The 25,034-nt window shown below is 39.6% G+C and overlaps 1 protein-coding gene across 4 annotated transcripts in view; it reads right to left on the bottom strand.

Moving 5' to 3' along the window:
- LOC146700187 (cell adhesion molecule 2-like) overlaps positions 1–25,034 on the bottom strand; it is a 211,205-nt gene that overhangs the window by 54,169 nt on the left and 132,002 nt on the right. For 2 of the 4 annotated variants that reach the window (XM_085470335.1, XM_085470333.1), the window contains exons 2-3: positions 13,804–13,830; positions 27–176 (exon numbers count right to left, since the gene is read on the bottom strand). In XM_085470335.1, coding sequence (XP_085326461.1) covers positions 27–176; positions 13,804–13,830 — 177 coding nt within the window. The remainder of the gene's footprint in view (positions 1–26; positions 177–13,803; positions 13,831–25,034) is intronic. The other 2 variants (XM_085470336.1, XM_085470334.1) reach the window with 1 other exon arrangement.

Consider the following 25,034-nt stretch of genomic DNA (forward strand, 5'->3'; position numbering starts at 1 on the left):
TGTTGTCTGCTTCATCTCCAACTCACCCTTCTTGTCCCCAAAAAAGAGGGTCTGCTGTGCTGGGTTTGACCACTGGAGGGAGGTGTTGTCATTAAACTCCACACGGCAGGTCAGGTTCGCTATCCCACCCTCTGTCACAGTCACGTTCTGAACCAGAGGATACTGTCCGCTTATCCCTGCAAAACGACACAAACGAGAAACGTGTAAGAGGAGATGTGGATGCATCAGGTGGGGGACAGAGAAAGCTGCTGGGGCAGACAGAGTCAGACAGATGGCACATTTGCGATTGCTCAACTTGTACGGGTGCTTTGGTAATTAAATTCTCTTGATGAATTTCAATTCAGCACAAGGACAGCGATATAAAATAAGAAGCTCTGCAGGTAAACTGGAGAATTCGATTTTTATCCAGCTGTTTGATAAGGATGCTTGTAAAAATAAGTAAAATACTTTAATATCACTGGAGGAGTAAATCAGCTCTTCACTAGGGAAGAAAAGGGAAGAACAAAAATGTCTCGTGTGTTTGAAAAAAAGAAGAAGAAGCTTAACAGCCTAATTACAAAGCAAATGTTCAGGCAGACTGGCCAGTCACTACTGTGTGCTAAATTGGACCCTAACATTGAACACACAGGAGGCATTTAGCCCGCGGTACCAACCCTGAAACCTTAGCTACACAGGGAAGACCAATTAAAAACTGTTCTCGTGTGCATGCATGGATGTTAATTTGTGTTAAGCCTGCATCCAAAGAGAGAATCGCAGAGCTCAACTGAGTGATATCATTCTGGGTGACCTCTAAGCTGAATAGAGGGAGTTTTCAGGACCACGGACAGGTCACTTCTGGAGCCAGTTCATTAATAGCCGCCTGCCAGTTTTCAGAACTCTGGACAGCTCACACTGTTGCTCGTGTGGGTCTACATGCGTGTTTGGGTACGCTTTAGTGTGAAGGCTGAGGGAGCAAGTAAGCAAGTAAATAATAATAACCATAAATCTATCCCTGTCCCCATCCCCGGAGGACAGATTTTAAAGACTGTGTGAATGAAGGCTTAGGTAAGAAAGATTATTCATCCCCAGCTAACTCTCACGTCTTAAACCGCCATTCCTCCCCAGGCAAGGATTAGGAAACACAGAAGAAAAGAAAAACATATATAAGGCGAAAAAAATATTTCAAATTTGTGAGATTTTAAACGCCACGATATCCACTGAACGCTGCTAATTGAGTTTTCTTACACAAGTTAATTATTGCACAGGTAGCATAAACAAACCCGCAGACGGTGTTTTGTCTTCTGGGCGAGCAGACGAGGCAGGGGAAACCCACGCCGAAGGATGTGCGGAGACAGGAGAAGGTGAGGTGAAGGAGAGAAAGAGAGGAAGCGACAGGTAAGTCATGGAGCACGGGTCATTTCCAGTGTTGATTAAGGCCTCCCGAGGTTAATCATGCGTGTGAGAGATAGAGCGGGAAGAGGAGGGAAACGAAGGAAAAATGGATGTGAGCTATGGGAGGCTAGGAATATGTTTTATTCATGAAAGTTTTGCATGAGGCATGATCTGCCAGCGATTTACCGTTCTGCTGCGCCTGCCCTCACTCTCTTTATTACTCCTTCTCTTTAAATCACTTACTTTTTCTCATTTTTTTCGCTCACGCAGTGGAGCGACATGCGGCCCAGTGTGATACATTTTGTTTCCTTTGTGGTGGCCACAAAGAGAAGTTAATGGTTAACCGCCATACCCGATGGTACCAATGATGTTTTGTGAGTGAGATTTTGCAAAATATAATTTTAGTTCATTACCGCAGCAGATGTGTCTGGGGAGCCGCTTGCTTGTTGTGTTGCCAACTCTTCATTTATATCTTAAAATATAATAGACGAGTTTGTTTTCCAAATTATCTGCTTATGACAAACAAGGAAGAATTGAGTGATTTAATGAGTATGGCAAAATGCCACGTATGTCTTGGGGGAAAATGAGCGTTTCCAAAATGTGGCTCGCTCATTCAGATTTTCACTAAAGACTTACGGAGTAACCAAATGCAAAAGTATCACAGCATCAGATTGTAATATCAGAAAATGATCAACTATATATATATGTATATATAAATATATATGTGTGTGTGTGTGTGTAAAAAGATACATAGTCACTGTGCTATGATTCTAATACATTTTGACTACGATTCAAAAAGATCAAACTTTCTTCACTGGTTTTGGGCTCCAAATTTTTAAGTCTTACCAGCGGAATCTGATCGATATGTGAAAATCACTTGTTTTCTTTAAATTCAAACATTTATCCGTTTGTAAAATCACACATTTAAAAACGTTTACACCAGTGCACATGGCTAACTTACGCCCGCTCAATCACATCTCAAAATATAACACCCCATGATCCAGTGTGACTCTTCATCTAATACATTTGAATGCCCACATCGCTCTCTTATCACACCTTTAAAATGCTAGTTTGCAGCTTTGCCTCGTACTGACTGAGCTGATCCTGTTGGAATTTGATAAAACTATTTTTTAACAACAGCTACTTCAACAAGGAAACAGATGGATACCCTGGCTAATTACTCGGCATTGCGTTAGCACTATGTTGTAGATATGTTGTGTAACACACCTCATTTTATTTTGTTTTGAATGTAGCTTTATTCAAATCTGTATGCAGTTTAAACTGATATGGGTGTTTGCATAGCGTATTGATACGAAACAAAATAAGAGCTGTAGTTTTCTGCTACGAAGTGCAGCATTGTGTGAGAGGGAAACGTCAGCCTGCTGCAGGTCAACATGGAATGACGTAAAGCCTGCCACATACCATAACATTTTCACCATAAGTTGGTTTGCAGTTCCTTTTCAGAATTAGATATGTGTAAAGCTATTTGGTCAGTGACTGACTGGTAGCAGAGGCACACTGGTCTATCAGGCCGATGTAAAGATATTTATGCCATAGGTTTACTTTGGCTAGACACACTAAACTATTAGCTTTTACATTTCATCTCTCCTCTTCTTTCCTTTCCTCTCCTACACAGATCTACAATAGTCCGGGGATCCCTCTGTCTATGCTTTGCGTCAGTGTCTGGTGCTACACTTCCATTGGGACTGAAAGGGCCAAAGGGGCCACAATGATGGTTATATTAGAACAGCGTAGTGTTCTTTGCGCCTAATTGGCCAGTGGAGTAGGTTCTTCCATTCTCCCCTCTGGCCAGCCAGACCTGATTTAAATGTATCTCCTGAGGGAAGGAGGCAGCTGTTCTCTCCTGATTTCCATGTCTAAATTTAGGCCCTTTCCTCACTTCAACTCCACTCTTTCTCCTACTTTCAGTTTCTTGCTCTGTCTTTTCCAGTTCACATCCATTCCACTCAATTCCCTCCACCCTCTCTGTCACGTTTTTTCCTCTAGTTGATCCCTGAAGGGTGGCATTTCCACTTGCTTTGTCTCTCATTTTCATATTCTCTCTGTCTCCTGCTGCTCCCTAGTCTTTAAAGTTTATCTTGATCCTACCTCTTTTCTGTTGCTCAATTGTGCTCTATCTGTCACGGCGAATGGGGTCATTTTAATTGCCCTCCACCTTGACTGACATGCTAAGGCTAAGACAGGTCAACAATCCTCTCATCTACATGACATTATAAAGTAATGGACATTATGAAATTAGCTCTGCTTTATTTAGCTCGAATTAGATCATTTACTATACTGTGCTAAAGTTTCAGACACTTTAGCTGTAGATTCTTATCCATCACAAATTACCATAAAGGTGGGCTCTGATTGGCTCTTAATTCATTCTGCAGCATCAAAAGAACCCTGCATGCACACACGAAGCTGCTGTAACTTCAGTGACAGGAGGAACTAATGCTATAGCCCCCACACAGCTCCCACTTTACTTTTAGTGCCTAAACATGAAAGGCATTATAGAAAAATGCACGGGCCAATTCAGCCGCTTCTTGCCCAAGCAAATGACTGGACAAATAACACTGATACGAATATAAGAGTATCCTGGGTGCTTCCTGTCTGCTCCCCCACATGACCTTTCAAGCAAGAGCAGCCGAGTCTACTAACCTTTCTTATTTAGGCATTCAAGAAGCAGAGAAAAAGAGAGAGATGCAGCAGACAGATGGACAGCCTGGAGCTACTGACCTTTATACCAGGACTGGAGCTCAACTGAGCTGTAGAGCTGTGATGTATGGCCGAGAATACAGGATTACAGGACGGGAAGAGGCAGGCCACAGTTTTGATTAGCTGAGTCACCCTTTAAGCCAGTCAAGCACAAGTGATAATTGCAGGCTTGGGATCATGCTTAAAATTTAAAGGACAATTCCAGATTAGTAGAGCATGCCCATAATTTGTGTGGGTTATGAAAAGTAAGATGTGAGAACTGGCAAGGAGCTAAGAGTTAGCTTGTTAAGTCTGGCTATTATCTACCACGTTAAATACAATAATAAATATGTGTATACATTTTTCTGCTTGCCTTTGTTTCCTTGTCCACACAAGTTAGGTTAATCTCTGGGTTTGTTTAAAACTTTAATTTTATTTCCAGCGCTGGGAAAAGAGAAGTTCTAATACTGAGTGGGAGCTCTTGTGGGACTCCCTTGGAATTAAGAGGCACAATGTTATTACCGCAAGTAAGAACAATAGTCAAAAGCACAAAAATAAAACCCACAATGTAACACAGTAGAACTGCATTTAAACTGTTAAGCTCAGAGCAATTAATCATTTGAACCTGAACTAGATCTGCAGGGCCTTAGAGAAGAATTTCCCATTATCGCTATACGTTATAATAGAAGAATAAATGTATTATGAGCACTTGCTGATGTTTTTCCAATAATCCTGTGTTAAAAAATGTGCATTTGAAACCGCATCGAAGGTTTAGCCACCCTGCAAAGCATATTCTCAGATGCTCTGACACTATAAAGCGTGGCCTTTAAGTGGCTCACTGTTAAAAAAGGCATCCCACTAAGAAGATAACGAATGAGAGGCAAAAGATTACATAGGACATGACAGCTTTGCCATGACCAGTTAGTGTCTATAAGGTTACACAGGTGGCTACGCAGCTGGGTACACAAGGTTTTCAGAGTGATTCTCAAAGTGTCAGGCAGCAGAGTGGCCTGGTGATTGGAGAGAAGGTACAAGGTCAACAGTTTTATCATCTCAAGAGCTGGTGTGAATTCATCAGCCAGGGACGTATCCTGTCACAGCGTCCTTGAGAATAAAAACTCTCCAACCTCTTCACTTGTTTAAAGCATCAGAAAAAATATTAAACACGCAACTGGAAAAAAATAAACATAAAAATACGAATACGCTGTCATCTCCAGGAAGGAAAGGCTAGGGCTGATCACATGAAGCACAAAATGTGGTTAGTAACTTCCTGGAACAGAAGTTAACATGTCAGAGAAGAGCATCATCACTCACTGCCCTCACTCTGGGACTCTCCCTCCAACTGCGACAATTTTCACACACGCTTTTCTCAAGAACACGCTGCGTACACGGGGTTGTCTCTTTTCTCTTTTGCGGTGACCTTTTTCACGCCTTCTATCAACATCCATCCTAAATCAATGTTGCATCTCCAATGTGATTTATCAACATTTCATAACACTATTACGCCCGGCATAAAAAGCCAGCCTTTAGCGTTCACTATAAAATGAAATGGCATGTTCCTGTGGGAAAAAAAGGGTAATTACCACTGCGACAAAAAGTATATAGCAGCTTTTAAGAACAAGAGTATGAGTGGAGTCTAAAGCACCATATGTAATTTATCTTTTGAATATCTTGAAAAGAGAAGACAAAGTGAAATCTCCGGCAATAAAAACACAATTGAATGCATTTAGACTGGTATTGCTTGAAAAGGGAGGCACAGTTAGATTTAAAGCACTTTCACTGCTGCCAAAACGCTCATAAGTGGAAATATTTAAAATCTGCCTTCCATTTTTCTCCCTGTGTGCATTTATCTATTAAAACCTTGTATAGTTGGTGAAGACTTCACACAGTTCTAATTGTTGTTATCATCTTTACACCTCTTCCTCTTTCAGTTGTGTTTTGGGGCTAACCTTTCTTTTTCTAATGTATAATCCAAACTTCAGTTAACTAATACCTGACAATAAATATTTATACAGTTGACATATCATACATTCTATTATTCTATATCTAAGTTTAGTAATCTTTATTAAAATAAGTAAGACCACTAGTAAGGTGTTGTTTTATCAGGTTCTCCAAAGATATTCCCTTAAGAAGCACCCACACTCATTGCCCATCACTTTGTAGCTGATTGTCAGTTACTAGCAGATATTGTAGGGTCTGGTTGCCTAAGTTACATAGTTACTAATCAGTGGTTTTCTTCATTTTTATTTTTAATTGCTGGTTGAGAAGCTCAGGACCTGCCCGCCTTGTGTCACCACAAGTTATATCTCCTGCCGTCACCTGAAGTCGCTGTATGTCACTGACTTTTTGTGGCTCCTGGGCAGCCTGTTGCTGCTTGTCGCTTCCTGTGTGGATTTGGCTTTTATTTAGGTGATGATGGCAGTGGAGAGTGCTGTCGGACATCTCAGTTCGATGTTTCTTATAGGTGATCCCTTGTGACCTACAGATCATATCATTTTCATCCTTAAGAGATCATTCCCATCTGGATTGAAATGTTTCACTACAGTGCCAAGGTAATCACTTCGAACTGCCATAGTTCCCTCTAAGAGGGCAAGTGATCCCACACAGTGCCATCATTATGCCCCTCACAGCATAACAGAGCCACCTGATCCCCTCTCTGTAGGGGTCTACAGTTCAGGTGTTTACTTTAATCAGTCACCTGTCCATATATGAACGATATTGTTATGCAAATGGTCATAAATTGGGTTATAGTGGTTCTCTCTGTTTTCATTCTTATAACTGAATAAACATTCACTTTTCAGCTTTGTTCTTTTTCTCTTGGCAAATGAGGCGTATGTAAATTGCGCTTGCAAGCGAGCATGCCCGCGTGTGAGTATTTCTAATCTGAGCTTGCTCTTTTGACAATGATAAGTTTCTTTCTGTGAGCAAATTGAATGCAACCCCTGCAGAGGGTGGAGCTACCTTTGTATTCAGCACGAGCATACAATTACCTCAGGACAGTCATTTTTGATCTGGAGATATGAAATTAATTATTCGGCACCAGAGAGGCTGGCTACGGCAGTGCTGTTGTCATTTACATACAGTAATTAGACTGGGCAGCTGTTGGTGCTGCCGTTGCAAACTTGACATCCAACTTGGCCCTTGGAGTCAGATCAACAAAATATCACCTACTTCTCCATGGTGCTGTTAGGTGTTGTTTAAGAGCAGCGTTACAGAGAGAGTCCAGGTTTGTTTGTGTATGTTTTTTCCGTTTCCACTGAGTGGATAATGTTAACACATGCTGTTCATGTAAGGACAATAATAACATTTAATATGATATAAGGGCAAACACAGAAGAAGAAGTGGTGTTCCTCGAGTTTACAAAGCACTACGAGAAACAAACATGCCAGCTCACGTATCTCCTCTTGACTTTTTTGTTGCTGTTTTTGATGACAAAGACCTGCCACAGCCGAACTTTTCTGCGATGCCACTTTTCAGGAGCCAAACCTACACATCAAAATTTATAAAAGCCCACAACCCAAATTCAAATTGGTGACCAGACATGTTTCCAGACACTTCTACCATTTGCCCAGTATTTTCTGCCCTTGATTCAGCCACATCAATTTAAAGGGCAGAGATATAAACCTCTGCCCATTCTCAGCATGTTAGCTGCCTGAGTTCAAGCTTGCTCAGTCCAGAATGGCCAGGGATCTCACTATCCTTTCTGAGCCAAGGTCAGACATCTCACAGTTTTATGACGGAGGTAAACCAGGCCTTCATAAATACTTCATACAGTGCTTTCTTCCAGCTAGCAAAAGCAAACAAGCAAGAAGAAGAAGAAGATGAAGCTGAGAGCAAAAGACAATTAGGAAAGGATATAAGCACATATTTTGACATGCAAAAAAGAAAGGAGAAAAAAGGAAACAACTGAGGCGAGAGCAGAAACAAAGGAACAATATCTTAAATGTTTCCTTCTAGCCATGAAAGAGCCAGTTCTTGCACAGCTAAATTCTCTGAACTGTCAAGTAGAAACTTTGGAAACATTCAAAAATTATGCAGTCCTGATTTATACATAAAATATAAGCAGGTACTATTAAATACATATCTTTGTGTACCCTCTTTGTGCTATACATACTGCTGTGTGCTTTAGATGTAATAGTAATAGGTGCAATATCCACCGAATTTTATCTTCACTTTAGTGTTTTTCAAAATAGCAAGATCACAGCTTCATCTATTGAATTATTCACTTTATAAGGCCATGAAGGCAAAGCTTTGGCTAGATTTCTTCTTGAATATAAGGCCAAGCAATATTAGCAGGCATCCACACGTTTACTGGCTTAGTAGGTCATTCAAATTAAATATCATAAAAGCATAAGGGCAGGGAAATCTAATTTATTGTGTTTTCTTGCAAAATGATGTGGAGGAAGAGTGTACTTGACTTCATCTTCTTTTTTTATCACAGGAAGGATTTCATCTCTTATGCTTTCATACAGGGTGAGAGCAGGATAATCGCAGGCTAGGGTGGCATTCATGAGGGAAATCAAACTAATCACTGCTGCCACCAAAAATCCCCAAATTCCCCAAATCAACATGACACAGTGTGATTTTCTAATGTGTAGTGATGTGTTGACAGATTCTGTTCATTTAAGAAGGATCTGGGGAAATGCTTGTCACCCCAGGGGGACCTGCAAGATTCAGTGGGCAGAAAGTACTAATTTAAAAAAAAAGAAAGAAAAAAAGAAACAGCTCTCATCATTTGGTTGGTGTCAGACTTACTTTGCCACAAAGCACTTTTGCCACAGCTATGAGTCAGTCACAATGACAGGGCTGATACTAGCTGCAGTAAAAGTTACATGTTTTTCATTTTCACTGAAATCACTCCAATTGACGATTACCGGTCTTACAAATCAACAGTTCAGATTATGTCGTGGTGGTTGAGGAGAGGAAGGATAGATGGGAAGTTAACATTTTTGACACGTGGAGAAGAGTGCATCCCCATGGACGTAAGGTTTCCATACAGTCTTACCTTGCATAAAACCTCCAAATTTGATCAAACTTTCCCGTCTGTTTCACACTATTTGAAAACCTTAAATCTCATAACTTAATCCAGTTATTATTATTGTGAAATGCACTAACTGAATTTTTTATTTGAGTTTTTAAATCCACTGTCAAAACACTTGTAGTACAGCCTCTTTTGAAGAAGAGTTAGAACTCAGATACTAGAATACTGAGTAGAGACAGGCCACTATCACATCTTCATTTAGTAGAGCACATAATACCACAGAGACTGCCCTCATTTCCTGTGGTGTTGCACAGGGCAGGTGTCTTGGTCCATTACTTTTCCTCATTATACATGCTACCACTTGCCAACCTTGTCAGGCAGCACACCATGCACTGCTGTAGTTATATAGGCAATAATTCCAGCTGCAAAAATACCTCGATCCACACCTGTCAGTTGCAAAACTGACACTGTGCCTCTTCAGTAAATCCCAGTCGTTGCTCTTTTAATGCCAAAAGAGGGTTTTGCGCTGGCGCAGACTGTTAGTAAATCTAGCCCTTGTACTCTTGGATCCTCTACTGCCAAACTGGAAGACAGCCAATATTTTTCACAGACATCCAATGTTTTTTCGTCTGGGGATGCAGTTTTCGTCGTTAATGCTCCTAAACTTTGAGAGCCGTCTGTCTCAAAAGATTAGGAAAGCAAGCTAGATAGATACTTTAAATAAATGTAAATACAAAATTTAACAAGTGCACTTCCTCCTTATCAATCCTGCTACAGATCAGATTCAAAAGTTTTCTTTGTTCTTTGAGGTTTTATGTATGTTATATATGGTTTTTTTTTTATTGTCTTTTGCTTGTTTTTTTGGGGTTTTTTTTTGTCTGTTTTAGCAACTTTGTTATATTAAATTTCCTGGTATACTATATCCCTTTAAAACTTGCCTTGTGTTATGTTGAACAAGAATGAGTTTGCTGATAACAATTAGCATTTATTTTTATTGAATTTTAAAATCCCCCAAAATAACTTAAATTAAGTCAACTCAGTTTTATTGTTGTAGGGCAATATCAGAGTTCAGGGTGTCACTGTAATAATTTTCGACTTGTTTTAATGCAGTAAAATGGACGTATCACTATAGGAGGGGTGGACAACAAGCAGGGGGTTGCACACAAACAGAAACGGGACATACAAAGAGAAGAAATATGCTGAAATCCATGAATTTAGGCAGGTGACATAAATGAAACAGTTTCACATGTGTAGCTATATTACATTTTAATAATATCAGAGTATATGGAAGTGCCTAAAAAGTTTCAGTCCATCAGAAGGTTATAGTTGTGGCTGCAAAAAGACTTCCGGTCCTGTAGAAGTCTATAGGAAAACAGCTTTCTGATATATATTTTAAAAATGTGCGTGTGCCTCCAGTGGCATAAGCATGCACCGTGCTGAGGTTCCAGCTTTTACAGGTTTTCCTTTTTGGACTTTCAGGGGTTGATTGAGACGATCTGCAAGCCTGGATCCACACTAAATTTCCCATGTGTGCTATAATTTATGCTTGCAAAAATCCTTATCACAACTTTCCTGATGGTATGCATATTTTTCAAGTTACAATTTTCTTCATCTAAGTGAACAACTCATTGTACATCATGAGTAGGCTGCAAACAAGAGCTGCTTGTGACTTTGTATTCTTTGAGTTGCAGTAGTTGTGTACAGAAATGTATGGAAAAGCAGAAAACGGGTGTCAACCTGTGGCTTGCAGCAAACTTACTAAACTTCACAGTTTTGTGCTTCCAAAAGCTCGGGGCAAGATTATCTTTAAATAGATATAAGATAAAAAAATCAGTCAAAAAACAGCTTCGACACAGCTTCTGAGAGAGACCTTGCTATGTAGTACCAGATGTTAACAGCGCATCTTTTATGTCTTAGAGTGAGCCTTTTCTATAATGAGAAGAGGCCTTTTGCAGAGTTTCTAACACTGAGTTTCGCATTGACTCTTTTTCCATTGACTGAATAAATGCTTTTGGGCCAGTGTGCATCACTTGATGAATACAGATGTTATAGTAATGCGGTTTGGCCACTAGGCCAAAATTGCTGCTTTGGGATGCTGGGAAGGAAAATTAGGAAAATTGAGTGAAACTTATTAAAAGATGTTATGATTGTGTATTTACAATATGCAGCTAATAGCTTTAAAATAAACGTTCATTTGATCACACTGAATTATTCTCAGATGTTTTCTCACATGTGACTCTGTAGAAACACCACCACTGCAGCGCTACTAGGAATTAGTGAGGAGACCCACATGCCATCTACATAATATATAGACAGTATTTTATCAGTGACTACTTGAGTATTTTATCAGCAGCCCTTTGTAAATATTTTGGCCAATCGATTTATGTGTTGTGTTGTGTATGGTTACGGTGCAAGTGAAGCATGTACAAGACTCACTCTAAATAATGATTTTGTAAAGTTTAAAAAAACACTAATTAAATTTAGTTAGAAATTGTGTCACTTGTGCACATACAAGTGCCATATATTTATTTTTGTGCTGTTTTTTAGCTCATTTGCAATGCTGACTGTGAAATATAACTGCGATGTAAACTTCCACAACTTAAAAAAAAGAAAAAAGTAGAAGAACAGAAAAAAAAAACATCTTTGAATTAATCTTTCATGCTGTATGCAGTAATTGGCGATGCTATATATACACATTTACAAAAGAATAAAGGCACCCTTAACCATCCACTCAGTCCTTCAGTTGCACACATACTGATGAACCGATACTTTGAGGTGAGCTAAGCCTTTATCCACCCACTGATCAGCATGAATCTTATCTGGCTTGTTATGTTTTCCTACCAGTAGCCTCATTATAAGGGTAAGAGAGGCAGGCCGGAGACATGTGCTCGACTCTGATCTACACATCTTCTGTTCCCCCTATTAAAGAGTGCAATGGATTTCCTATACTGCTGCGGTAAGATGGAAAAGGATGATAGTCAGGTTAGGGTAGCCTTTAAAGAGAGGATTGAATCAAGAGTGAGTGAGACAGAGATGATACAGTTAAACACACGCAGCTGGATGCTGATCAGGAAAGAGGTGGTCTAAATTCATTATGGATTCAGACGCAGCGGGAAAATGAGAAAAAACTGTAGCGAAGTGTTGAGGGGGAATGTGATGTTGATCCTGTGACTACTATCACTGCAGCTGAGGATAGCAGGGAAGGAGGACGTAAGGCGCTGACAGGGTTTTAACATGAGGATTATACCAAATCTACCATTCGGCAGCAGGCAAACTCTGAGAACAACAAGTGTTGCTTCCTTCACTTGAAATTACATTCTGACTGGGTTAGTAATATACAGCTTTTTAGCATTGCATGTTAAGATGCGCCATAAGGAAACAAACACTGGAAGGACCTGTGCAGAAGGTCCGTACGAGCTCTGAGCACAGAAATAATTCTATAAAATGTTACTTTTCTACAGGAGGCTTCTCGATTAAGATAAAAGCTGTTCAACTGAGCTGTTTTGCTATTTTATTTAAAATAATGAGCAACTTGCCATATTTCCTCTGTCTTGATTGCCTCTGTTTATTCATTTTATTCCATACTGACTCCATGAATTTGCGATCAGGGCTCATGCCATCTGCTGCGGGAGCCATGTTCTTCTTGTTGTCGAGGATTGTTCTTTCTGGTTCTGACTGCCCTATTGTTGTCACAGTCATGCTGCACGATGAATTTGGGACTGAGCTCCAAAGCGATCTCATCATAATAACCTGAGTTATATAAAAGCCAAACACTTTCGAGTTCTGCCACTTTAATTTAAAAGTTTGGCTCAGATTATGATTCTTGAAGAAATGTATTTATTGCATAATCACTGCGAAACATCTATAAAAATTTTTTTAAAAAAAGGAGCTTCATTTCTGCCAAATATGCTTTGATACAGTTTGAGTGTTTTTATTAGGTATGCCAACCTTAGCTGATACCAATCCTTTCATCTGAATTATGATCACATCTCTGCTTAGGAAGTGACTGTTGTGTGTGTGTGTGTAATCATTAGCCAAAGATGGTAACTAAACAGAAAGGGATTATAACCACGGTTGAATAAATTCTTAGTCTTTGAGAAGCATATTTGCTGAGGCACGCAGAATGAAATCAGGTTATCTGCTCTCAAATAAACACTTTGCTTCTCCTCTCTGACTCACTTTTTGATCTATAATCCGTTCTCGCTGCCATAGCGGAGACACAGAAGATGATGGAGAAGATTTGGATCTCTTTAATGTACTGCCACCTTTCCAATAAAAGCAATGGCAAAGGACATTATCACACAGTTAAATAGCTGATTAATAATTGCATGACCTTGGGTTGTCTTTGCACTATATACATACCTAAATGATTTCCTTTTCCCTAGTACTAATTTACAAATCTAAAAATCTATGTTGAAACAAACTGTCTAATTTTATTCTCAAACAAATTAGTTTTTCCACATTATTTTTCAGTGTTGGGATAGTGATAAATCCCACTAAAACCCTGTAATAGAAATCCGAAATGAAAAAAACAAAAAACACATTTCATCCAAATACACAAATATGACTATTCTCAAAATAGTCAGGGAACAACAGCACAGACACACACGCACACAAAAGAATAGAAGCAAATAGATTAAAATATCCGTCCATTAATTTTTTTAAATAAAAGGTTAAGTCTCTTTTCTGATATTGGTTTGTCAGGTTGAGTTTGAGGCACAGCGGGAAAAGCAGCAGCAGCAGCCACCACTCACCTCGAACTTTGCCTTTTGAAGCCATCACTGAAGTCCCCAAGTAGGCAAGTGGGGTTGGACGGACAGCAAGAGAGGCAGATGTCAGAATACAGAGGAAAAAGAACAAAGAAAGAAGACAGAACAACTGATTAGATAACTGTAGGAAGAACAGCGTGTCTGCATCTGTCGCATATGTGCAGAAACAGCATTGTCTTTATCTCGGATGTCAGTCACAAGTGCTGAACCCCCACCCGCACAGATCAGTCAACCCTGAAAGAGAATGTCCTGATTTAGCTCATCAGCAAATTGAGACCTTAGAGTGTGACACCTTTTAATTAGTCGAGACACATCATGTGGATCGTGCAAGAGTGCTTTTGGTTTTTTAACTGCCAGACCTACAGTATATGGGTTTGCGCAATACTGTACGTGTCATGTTGTGGATTTGTGCTGCCGTGCGTCATTTGACTTTGGGTAGAAAATAAAGATTTTGTTTCATAGTAATGATTTATATGTTTGGATGCAGTGACACATTCCGACACCGGTGAACCATCACATCATCCTGTGTAGGGATGGGTATCGAAAACCGGTTCTTGTTGAGAACCGGTTTCCACTGTTTCAATTCCTTGGAATTGTTTGCCATTTTTGCAAACGATTCCCTTATCGATTCCAGTCCGAATGACGTCACCACGTTGCGGAGCGTCATTTACCTGGCAGGAAACACGGCGCCTAAGCAGCTCAAACGCTCAAAAGTTTGGTTATACTTTACGAGAACGGATGACAACAGGGCGACTTGCAATACTTGCAAAGTAGATATTTCATTTAAGGGAGGAAACACTACGAATATGCAAAAGCATTTGCTCACAAAACACGCGATGACCTTAAATGAATGTCGTGTTTTTAATTCCGCTCCGGACTCGTGAATCTCAACCCAGCAGCAGTGATAACGTTTGCACGTCCTCTCCCCTTAATACGGCAGGTAAATAATCAACTAACAGTGCATATTATGTTAGTGCGATCTGCCTTATTACAAAACCTGCCATTACTGTGCATTTAGGTGACCATGATGAGAGAGACAGACAGTCTGGCTCAGATGCTGGCAGTTGTCGCTGCAGTCTACCGGTAGCGTCTCCTTTCAGGCCAGGATAGACGGATGTCACCGAGCAGTGACTAAGTTTGTGGTCAAAGGCTTGCACCCATTTGCCACAGCAGATGCCCCCGACATTCGGTATGTGAATGTGTTTAATTGTAGGCAGGGACATTACTGGATATTCTTGTGTAATTGCTACAGAAAAATTTATGTTATACTTTGTTATTGCTACAGAAGAATATTTCTTTTATTTATTTTTTTCCTGGGGACCCTGTGACACCCCATTGAAGAGCCGTAGGCTGTGGATCTCTTAAGATGTCACTGTTGGGTTTGTAAGGCCATGTTACTCCTAAATTTCTATCTTGTTCAAAGAGAAGATATAAAACAAAGTTCTAAGCTAATCGACCTTAGTGTTCTCCTTTTTTAAAAAGAATCGATAAAGAATCGAATCGTTAAACAGAATCGAAAATGGAATCGGAATCGTGAAAATCTTATCAATACCCATCCCTAATCCTGTGACTGACAGCGCTGTAATCAGCGAAGTAAAGGACATACAGGGATGGTGTCCAAACCAGTGTATGGCACACTATGGGAGTATTCAATTAGCAGCTTATTCAGTACAGGCCAGCAAAGCCATGTATGAAAAACAAAGGGAATAACAACATAGAGGACCTAACCAACACATGAGCATCACCTCTGAGACATCCTGCGGGTAAAAACACAGAGGAGAGGCAAATAAACAACATAGATTGTCTATTAGTGTGCGTGTGTGTGTCTGTGTATTTGCGTGTGTATCCTGAGGGAATGACTCTTATGCTTCACACACACTGCTTTGCCAAATTGATGGATCTATTGGAATGCCTCCAGTGAGCCTGAAAACGTGTATAGCTCTAAGAGACAGGGCCTGAAAAAGAATGAGGGAGAGGGAGAACAAAGAGAATCTCACTGCAGGTGCCGAGTCTGCAGGTTATGAAAATTATTGTGGTTTCTTTTCGATTACAGATTAATAATTTGTCTCTGTCAATGACAAATATGGAAATTTCATACAGAATTTTAAATTCACTATCAGAAAGGGAGCAAAAAGTAATCCTTGAATTCGGGCCCGGAGATACAAACCAGCTGCTAAACAGTCCGTACACTCGCTTGACTCTCACATGGATTTTGTTTTGTTTATATTTGAGGGCCATTAAATCCTGATAGCCAATTTTCAGTGGCTGACAGAGATGATTATGCTTTGTTAGTACTATTTCACAACTTGCCAAGATGCAAGGTAGCGTGGGGAAGTGAGAATATGAAAGACAAAAGAAAATGCAAGAAAAAGTGCTACAAAAGAAACATATATGTCATATTCATCAGGCAAATGTACACAGACACACACAGACACTTGAAATTTTTACACCTTGTTGTTGTGTCACCGGTCAAGAGGGAGAGGGCCCAACAGACAAAAGGGCAGTGGATGTTACATGTCTACCAGGGCTGCTTTCTACATGAGACTGAAGGCTTTGTGAAATATTCCTTTAGCCGTGTCTGACCTCTCTATATCCCTGCTTTTCATGCCTGCTGTCAAAGTATGAGTTCCCTGTCACAACTTTGCCTCTGTGATCTTTCTAAGTCAAAATCTGTGGAGGAAAAAAGCAGACAAAAGATGAAAAAAAACGTGGGTTTTTACAACTTTTCACTCATAACAAAGGAGGAATATACAGCGTATACGGCTGATAGGGAGACATAAAGGACAAGCTGCTAAGAAAAGAGAAAAAAAAGAAATGGAGGGAGACTTGTTCACTAGCATCTCCACACTTGCGTCTCAGGTTTACAGTTACCAGGCAACCGACACAACAGTTCTGTAAGTCAAGCTGAAATTGCATAAAACGCTTTTCATCCCGTTCTCTCATTCCCCCATTTTACCATGGAGTGAGCATAGTATCCCCAGTTGATTACACAATGGCCACCTATTACACGCTCTCAATACTTCATACTGATTGGAGAGAATCCACTAGAGAGAGATAAGGATGTAACACCTGAATTGGATTAAGTTTGGCTGTTTGTGTATACTGTCCACACAAAAGCGCTTCTTTTTCCATTGTTTCATGTTCAGAAGAGAGTTCACTTCAGCACATCAACACACCACTTTATTTATGAATATTTCTTTACCAGCACTTTTAGTCGATGGACCAAACCGAGGCTGCAGCAGAAATGGATATTCGAGAGGGCACAAACAGTGATGCTAATGGAATGTCAATAAAAATTTGGTGACAAAATAATTGTTAGTGGTGAGAAACAGGGAGTTACCATGTTTAATTAACCTCAACTTTGAAGCCACTATAAATGGGAGTAAAGCACAGTGTGTACTGACCTGGAAATGAAATGGAGAGGGAAAATGAATGGGAAAGACAACAATTTTACCACATCAGTAACTAGTATTTATGTGTGTATGTCTAAAGTCCCTTTTATGGATGCGGATGGGGCTTAACTATAAATATTACAATATTATATTCATGATTACCTAATCAAGATTGGATCATGACTGAAAAACAGACTGCATTATTCGGCAGTCTTTAAGCTCAAGTTATGCCTGAAAACTTGCATTATAGATTTCACCAGACCCAACACTAACTGGACTGGGGATTAACAGTTCTACATGACTATGAGCATAATGAACACAATCTAATTAGAAAACCATTAAATAATGCAATTACTATTACTTATATATATACACACACGTTGTTTACCCCAACACAAAACAAGCCTTTAATAAAGAATTGCTAAACAGACACCCGTTAAAGTATTTTTCACCACAAAGCTTAGCTAGCATACCAGTGGTATCCGTGCAGTTAGCTGAAGCAATTAAGCAGCCCTTCCCTTATTTTGTTACACTGCCCTTCTGATGTGTTTCTATCACGTAAATCCTCTCGGTTTGTCTGAATTAGGGTTTGGCCACGGTTTCAGACTTGTTAGAACTCCAGTATGCTTCTGTGTCTCTGCTGAATGTGTAACTAGGCATGGTAGCCATAAGATAATAACACTGTCTGTATCGAGTCTCAACTGCTTTAATTTGGACCTTGTCTGCCACCCATGTCACTTCAGCTTTAACTTCATTTCATGGCATCTTGCGTGCACAAATAACAGTGCGTAGTAAAAATGGGGTCTGTCCTGCAGGGTGAAAGTAATCTGCATTAAATGAACTTCATGCTTCTTGGATACATGTTATATACTATTACAAAAGACAGTCATTAACACATCACGTCTTAAGACATTTGGTGGGGTTTTTTTTTTTCAAACTGTGTAAATATAACTGTAATATGAACAGATGGATGCACATGCATGCCATCACTCTTTCCAAGTATTATCTAAAGCAGGATCTTTGTCTAAGCAATGTGCAAACAATGACATTTTATCTAAGAAAATTAAAAGTGAGTGACTGCATGTTGGTGACACAGGAAAGTACTGAGGTGCAAGCAGGTTGTTCGGTGTCTCTGTATCCATCAGCAGGGAGCTGTCATGAATAAACTGTGTGATAGTTCATACTGAAACCACCTACTGTGACACACACACGCAGGCATGTACATGCACACATACATAGCAGTGATCACAGTATTCCCTCGGGGTATAAGTCTCCTGGGAGGACGTGAGGAAGGATGTTGCAATACAACATCCTTCCTGTTTTCCTTCTCTTTTCTGTCTACATTCGTCTTCCTTCAACATATGCACATTCAGGAGTTTGTATCACCTCTCTTTTCAAATTATTCTGCCTCCTGATTAACCCTTTCCTTGCCTGCGTCTTACTCTGCCCTTCTGCATTGCCTATCCCCTCAGGCTACCTTTTTTCACAGTGGCAGATATATTCAGAGTTTGACAAGCAGTAAAAAGCCTATGGAGATCGATGTGTGCAGCGAGGCTCTCTGAGGTGTCACATGGCATGATGGAGAGTTTAGCTTATCTTTCGTACAGCAGCAGCTGTTTTGCCATATGTCTGATGTACTCCCGGCCCTTTGGAATCCAACCAATATTCCACCGGTGAGCAGATTGCTGTAAAACCTTAACACACTCTTTGTCACCTTATGACTTGGCTGTACATAGAACGATCAATCGTCACATACTCATGAGAGCGTAAAAAACATGTACACTGTGACATATTCATAGAGGGCCCTACACACATTCGCGGCTGTTTTTATTCAAAGCTAAATAATCAGCTTCAAAATAGCGATCAAGTGAATGCATTTGAATCTCATTTGAGTTAGCAGCAAATGCATTTAAATCCTATTTGATTTAGCACTGCTTTAGCTAAGGGCTGCGATTCATCTCTTTGTAATAAAGGATATGGTAAACAGTGTTAATAGATGGAATCAAGGTTACTTAACTCAGCTTATTGCCACCATACTGCCTGCTTTATTAGATCTGTCTACCACACTCATGTTTTCTTCCATTACAGAGAGACACACATCTGTTTGTTCTGTCATTTAATCTAGCATATTTGATTTCCACTCCTTAACACAATTACACATACATACTCTGTCTGCGGTTGAATCATGCGCTCATAAACCGAATGCCAATAAAACAGAGACAAAGATGGGCACACGAGGCACACATGTTAATGACACGTACATGCTCTTCATAACACTTGCTCCATCTTTAGATGATGATCTGTAGCGGTGTTTATGGTCCCAGATTGAATGCCTTCCAGATTTGTTTTTTTCTGAAATTGCAAAAAAAAATTATGAATCACCATCACCAGACCATGTGTGAATGGCACCAGACAATCTGGCCCCGAGAGCTTCTGTTTAGTACATTCTGTTTGCCAGCACAGTGACCAACCCTTGTACGTACAGTACAGTTCAGTACATTACTTTAAAAAAATGTGTTTTTTAAACACTTTTATCTGCAAGGCAGCAATCTGAAGGAATGAACTTTGTATTTTGGCAGGAACATGTGAAATAGGCGGAGCAATTTATTGAAACACATACAAACATATATGAAAATACAGTATATAAGCTTTTACAAATCTAACAAGCTTTACTATCAATATTGGCTTTATTACTTTTATTAATCAGTATATGTTGATTTCTTTCATGACTCTTCAGGAATAGTTGAAGCATTATTGCTTCAATAATGTTGAGGTCCAAACAGTTTGGAGGCCAGTCCATAACTGATAATGTTCCACTGTGTGTATTTCTATCCAGGTATTCTGCACTGACAGTGTGTTCACTTTCATGCTGAAAAATGAATCTGCGGCAAATCAGATTCTTTCCAGATGGTACATGCATGGTAGATTAAAATCTGACAGCCCTTTTCTGTGCTCAGAATTCCATCTCTTTTGACAAGATCCCTAACACCACTGGCTGAAATAGAGCAAACCATGACAGAGCCTCCTTTGTGTTTTACAGATGGATATAGGCACCTCTCTCCTGACCTCTTTTGCACATACTAATAATGGTTTGAACTAAAAACTCCAGATAAGATCTGTTTCCACTGATTTTCAGTCCAGGGTTAGGGATAGCCATCTGCTGTATTCTCACCTATTTCACAAGGACTCAAAATTAATGAAAAAGGAAAATGTAAAGAAAACCCTTTCAAAGACCTTCAGAAAGCCTGGACAACCATTGCCCAAGACTATTGCTCAAGTCTCACTCACTGGAAGCAAAATATAAAGAAATGAGTAGTAGCTCAAGAATTTTTTGCACAGTGCTGTATGCAGTGGGGATTTAATAGAGGTTGAGAATTTAATTTGTGAAAGCCTGGGTATCTTTGAAAATATATTAAGAAATCTAAGAAGGTGTAGTTTTTCTTTCTCTACCTCTTTGAAGAACATATGCTGTGTTATTGTGACTCTGCATGCCCTAGAGGCAAAGTGGAACGAAAATAACTCAAGGGATCCACTACTTATTGATGATAGACCGCCACCTCTTTGGGCATCATTTCTGTGTTGGCACAGGTCGAGCACAGAGGTGACCCAGTAAAATGACATCCCTTTTTGTCTAAGCTTTTGGTAATTCTGTGCTTCTTATTTGGATCCCGTTCACATCACGATGTTTGTCTTCCCGAAGTTTGTTGCCAGCTGCAACATATTTAATTGTACACAGAAGAAGAGTTGTGAGGCATGATGCAACATACAGTACATGCCATACTGATTGCATTGCAAATATTTAAGCTAGTTTTATTTGCTCCATTCAGATCATTTTTAAATTGTTTTTAAAATAGAAATCCACCTGATGTTTCTCTTTTAGATACCTGCATAACTGAGAGAGGAAGTAGTACTGACTGTATGATACTGATCGTTTCTGAAGTAGAAGCAATGGAACATGTACAGTCAATATATATGAAAAAAATGAAAAAGAATAATGAGACACGCGCCGGCGTTCAATAGATCATTAATATGTTCGTTCAACTGCAAATTTTTCCCACATAAAGTGAGGCTCATTGATTTTTTTATTGTGGTGCTGAGCACTTTGTTCGTGACAACTATGTTAAAACTGTGATAAAGATTTTGTACAAACATCTGCCACGCAATTAGAAATAACTTGGCTGACAGATGTTGTGATTCATCACTGAACAAATACTAATTTAGATCAAGTTTTAGCACAGAAATTCAACACAGTGAGAAAAGTCATCTTTAGTAATCTTTTGTCAGTGGTGGATGTGGTGCAGAAGGTGAGACCGAAAAAGCCCCACACTTTATTGTGTTATAAAAAAATGCACACACTCTGGTCACAATCTAGAGTTAGTATATTAGAAAAAGGATTCAGTGGCCATGGCATCGTGTTTTTAATGTCAGGACATTTTGGTATACAGCTCCTCTGTCACTTGACTTCACAGCGGTTCTATAGGAAAGGTCACAGCATACACAGCAACACAAAACAACACATTCACTGCTCACTACAACTGCACACTCTTGCACATTTGGAAGCACACATATAACCTATGTAAATCTAAAAAAATACTTTGGTTTATGGTAAAGGTTTAATTCAGATGAAGCATTCTCGCTACCATAAATATAATGCTCTGCCTCCAGAACTAATCAGAAACATCAAGCAGTTTGTGTTGTGCAGAAATCTCTAGTGATCTTATTCCTTGGTTTGAGTAGTTTGATATAACATTATTTCATTTACTGAAAAAACTGTTAGACAAATAATAGGCCTGGAACTATCAGGTTTAATCAGAATGGAGCACACTTCTGAGATATTAAACATCAAAGACCTGACATGCCAGACTGCAAACAATAGGTTTTTCTTAAATATTTTAACTCAAACAGTTTGCCTTTGAATCAGAAGGCTTTGAAACATGGCTAAAACCAAACATTATTTATTGTGCACAGCGTCAGTAATACTTTTGGTGACAATCATTGCTAAATAATCAATTTATTTACAACTTTGAAACATATTTAAAAAAAGGCTGTATTTTCCCCTTTTACAAGAAGATAAACCAGCAGCACTTTCTATTACAGTTCAAATAGTGGGGAAATAAGGTGGAAATAAGACACTAATAACATGGAAATAGCCAACTCTTGTCACTCAATTACCAAATCAATATCCAAATAATGACCTTTTAACAGTGGTTATAGCTAAATAATGTCTGTAACTGTGTAATAACAAGCCAGAAACTGGCAGTAATAATGTGGAAGCAAATACATGCATATGAGGCAAAACCAAATAAATCAAACCAAATAAATTCATAACTGAAAGTACAACATCTCTCTGTGATGTGAGTCTTTTATAAGATGCAAATGCACAGTGTGCAGCATATACTGTAACAAAGGACATCTGCCTCACTTGCATGTAGACTTACAGTGTAACTGCAATTAAGAGCCAGCAGCTAGCAATCATTGCCTCACCATTAAGGCCCAGATAGATGTGACTGTAATTACAATTGCATATTCCAATAAATTAATGTGTTGCCAGTAGGAAAAAAATGATGGGAAGAGTAAAGTTCCTTCCACTGAGAATTTGCATCTCTTGTTAATGTTTGTCAGGATTCAGACAGTCTCTAAAACTATTACTCTCACTATTGACATATCCCATGCTGCGTGGCAACTTCTGAGAATGGCAGGACTATTTTTAATGAGAACTGATTGATTTTGTGCGTTGTGATTTATACATGTTGATCTGTTATCAAGTCTGCGCGCAGTAGCAATCATATTTCTGGGAGCTTGTCTAGTGCTGTACGGACAGTCCCAACAGCAGAGAGAGATAAAAGAAAAGTGCAGACTTGACCAGGATCATATTCGAGTGCAGAAAGCAAATATAGCTACGCGTTTGCAAATACGCACCCACACACACATAGAGCCCATTAGTTTTGCCATTTAAAACCTTAAAGAAATTCCCCTGAACTCGAGAAGCACATTTCAATTTCCGCAAAATTCCGAAGGCGGCAACAAAATTATGAATCTCAGCAACAAGAAAAGTCAAACACATATTGCTACAGGATGATAGACACAGCTAAATGCATACATGTGCTCGCATATGCAGAAAAATGCAGTCTGTCAAACAGGTACTGTCATTAGATGATGGAGAGTCCAGCTCTAGCCTATAACTCAGCAGGTGCTTTCTGTTTCCTCTGCTTCTTCAAATGAATTGTTTAGAAGTTGAGGTTATATTGTGATCGATGCCTTGGGGGTAACAAATGACTTCCACCAGACAAAGCTTTGAAGTGGATTTGTACGCCTGGTCACCAACCTGTAATCTGCAACCATTTATCAAAGGGTGAAGGGACAGGAAATTTCCATGGAAAACTTCCAGATAATTCAAGCTCCAATTTTTTACCGCACGCAGAGGTGAAATCCCTAGAGGATTAAGAGTTACGTGGGAGTAATGCTTTATCCAGCGTCAGGTGCTCTCATTATTTTAAACAAATGGACAGTCCTACATTTCTGAGGGATCTTCTGTTTTGTCATTTTATCCTTACTGTTAGTGATTGTGTTGTGGAGTGAAGCTTTTATCCTCAGTGGAGAGGAACACATAGCGTCTGGAAAATGCCTCCTCCCCTTGATAGTGAGACTTTGATCAAAAATGTGTCATAGCATTTTGCTCGAGCTGAATTATTCAAAGGTCAGTGAACAAAGGCATGTTTGTGCTGTGTTGCCTTACAAAGGGTAGAATGATGGTAAATTGGCAAAGTGCTCACTGCGTCTCTGTAGGGAGCTGACCGGTGAGCCTCACCCTCAAGGGACCATTTGGCATCAAACAGCACAAGCTCCCTGTGATTGTTAATGCGTCAGTCATAGCCAGGCTGTTACCTCATATTTTCAAACCATCACCTTTATATACCATTCTATTTAGGGCATTGTGTTACAGTTGCTTTCCAGCAGGTTCAGAAGAGAATAGATTCTTAACAAGAGAGACTGAACGCTTCGGTCCTGCAGGGCTATTACACCTAATGAATGTTGCAGCTTGTGTGAGCACATGTGTGTGACGGTTAATATTTTGTGAGCTGAAGAAACATTTTTTGTTCTTTGCACACCATTGCATGTTTAAAAGCAAAAGTCAGTGTATGCGTGTGCATGGGTGGAATACAGCAGTGCAAATGGCCCTTTCTAATGATGGCAATCAGCGGGAAGAAGCCTAACGGAGAGTGAAGACGGGATCACGAAAAGAAAAAAAGGACTAAGATATATTTCAAGTCTGTGACTTTAGCGTTCTCGCCTTTGTATTCCAGTTGCCTGCTCTTATTTCTACACCCAGATCGAGACCTTAATGGTTTTAAGTGTCTTTTCCTTCTCCAAAAGTAGTCAAAAATGCATCATGTATTCTTCTATCCCTGGGCAGGCCACTAGAAAAGAAGACAGCAGGGAGAAGAGTGGAGTAGGAGAGAACAGAGGGAGGTAAACAGAGGTAAAAATGGCTAACCTTGACTGTGTGTATGTATAGTCCACAGATTTCATTACACTTCCATTATCCATCTGGTGTTTCTAAAGAAAAACTCAAGTGAGTGAGTGTGGGTGATGTGGATTCACATTAATCAAAGACAGAGCGAGCACACATGAGATGTATCAACACACGTAAGACAGAGAGACAGAGAAATGGAACAGTTTTTAATGAAGCTACTGTAGTAAACGAAGCAGCGCTGCAACGCACAGGTTCCCCACAGGAGCTAAACCCCAGGCAGTGCAATTTACATAAAACCTGACAAGCTTTATTTTTGAAATAGGCTCATCTTCAGAATAGATATATTTTTA

The sequence above is a fragment of the Copadichromis virginalis genome, linkage group LG10, assembly GCF_057382275.1.
Source record: "Copadichromis virginalis isolate Kocher_CV1m ecotype Utaka linkage group LG10, C_Virginalis_male_GT1.1, whole genome shotgun sequence".
Lineage (NCBI taxonomy): Eukaryota > Metazoa > Chordata > Actinopteri > Cichliformes > Cichlidae > Copadichromis > Copadichromis virginalis.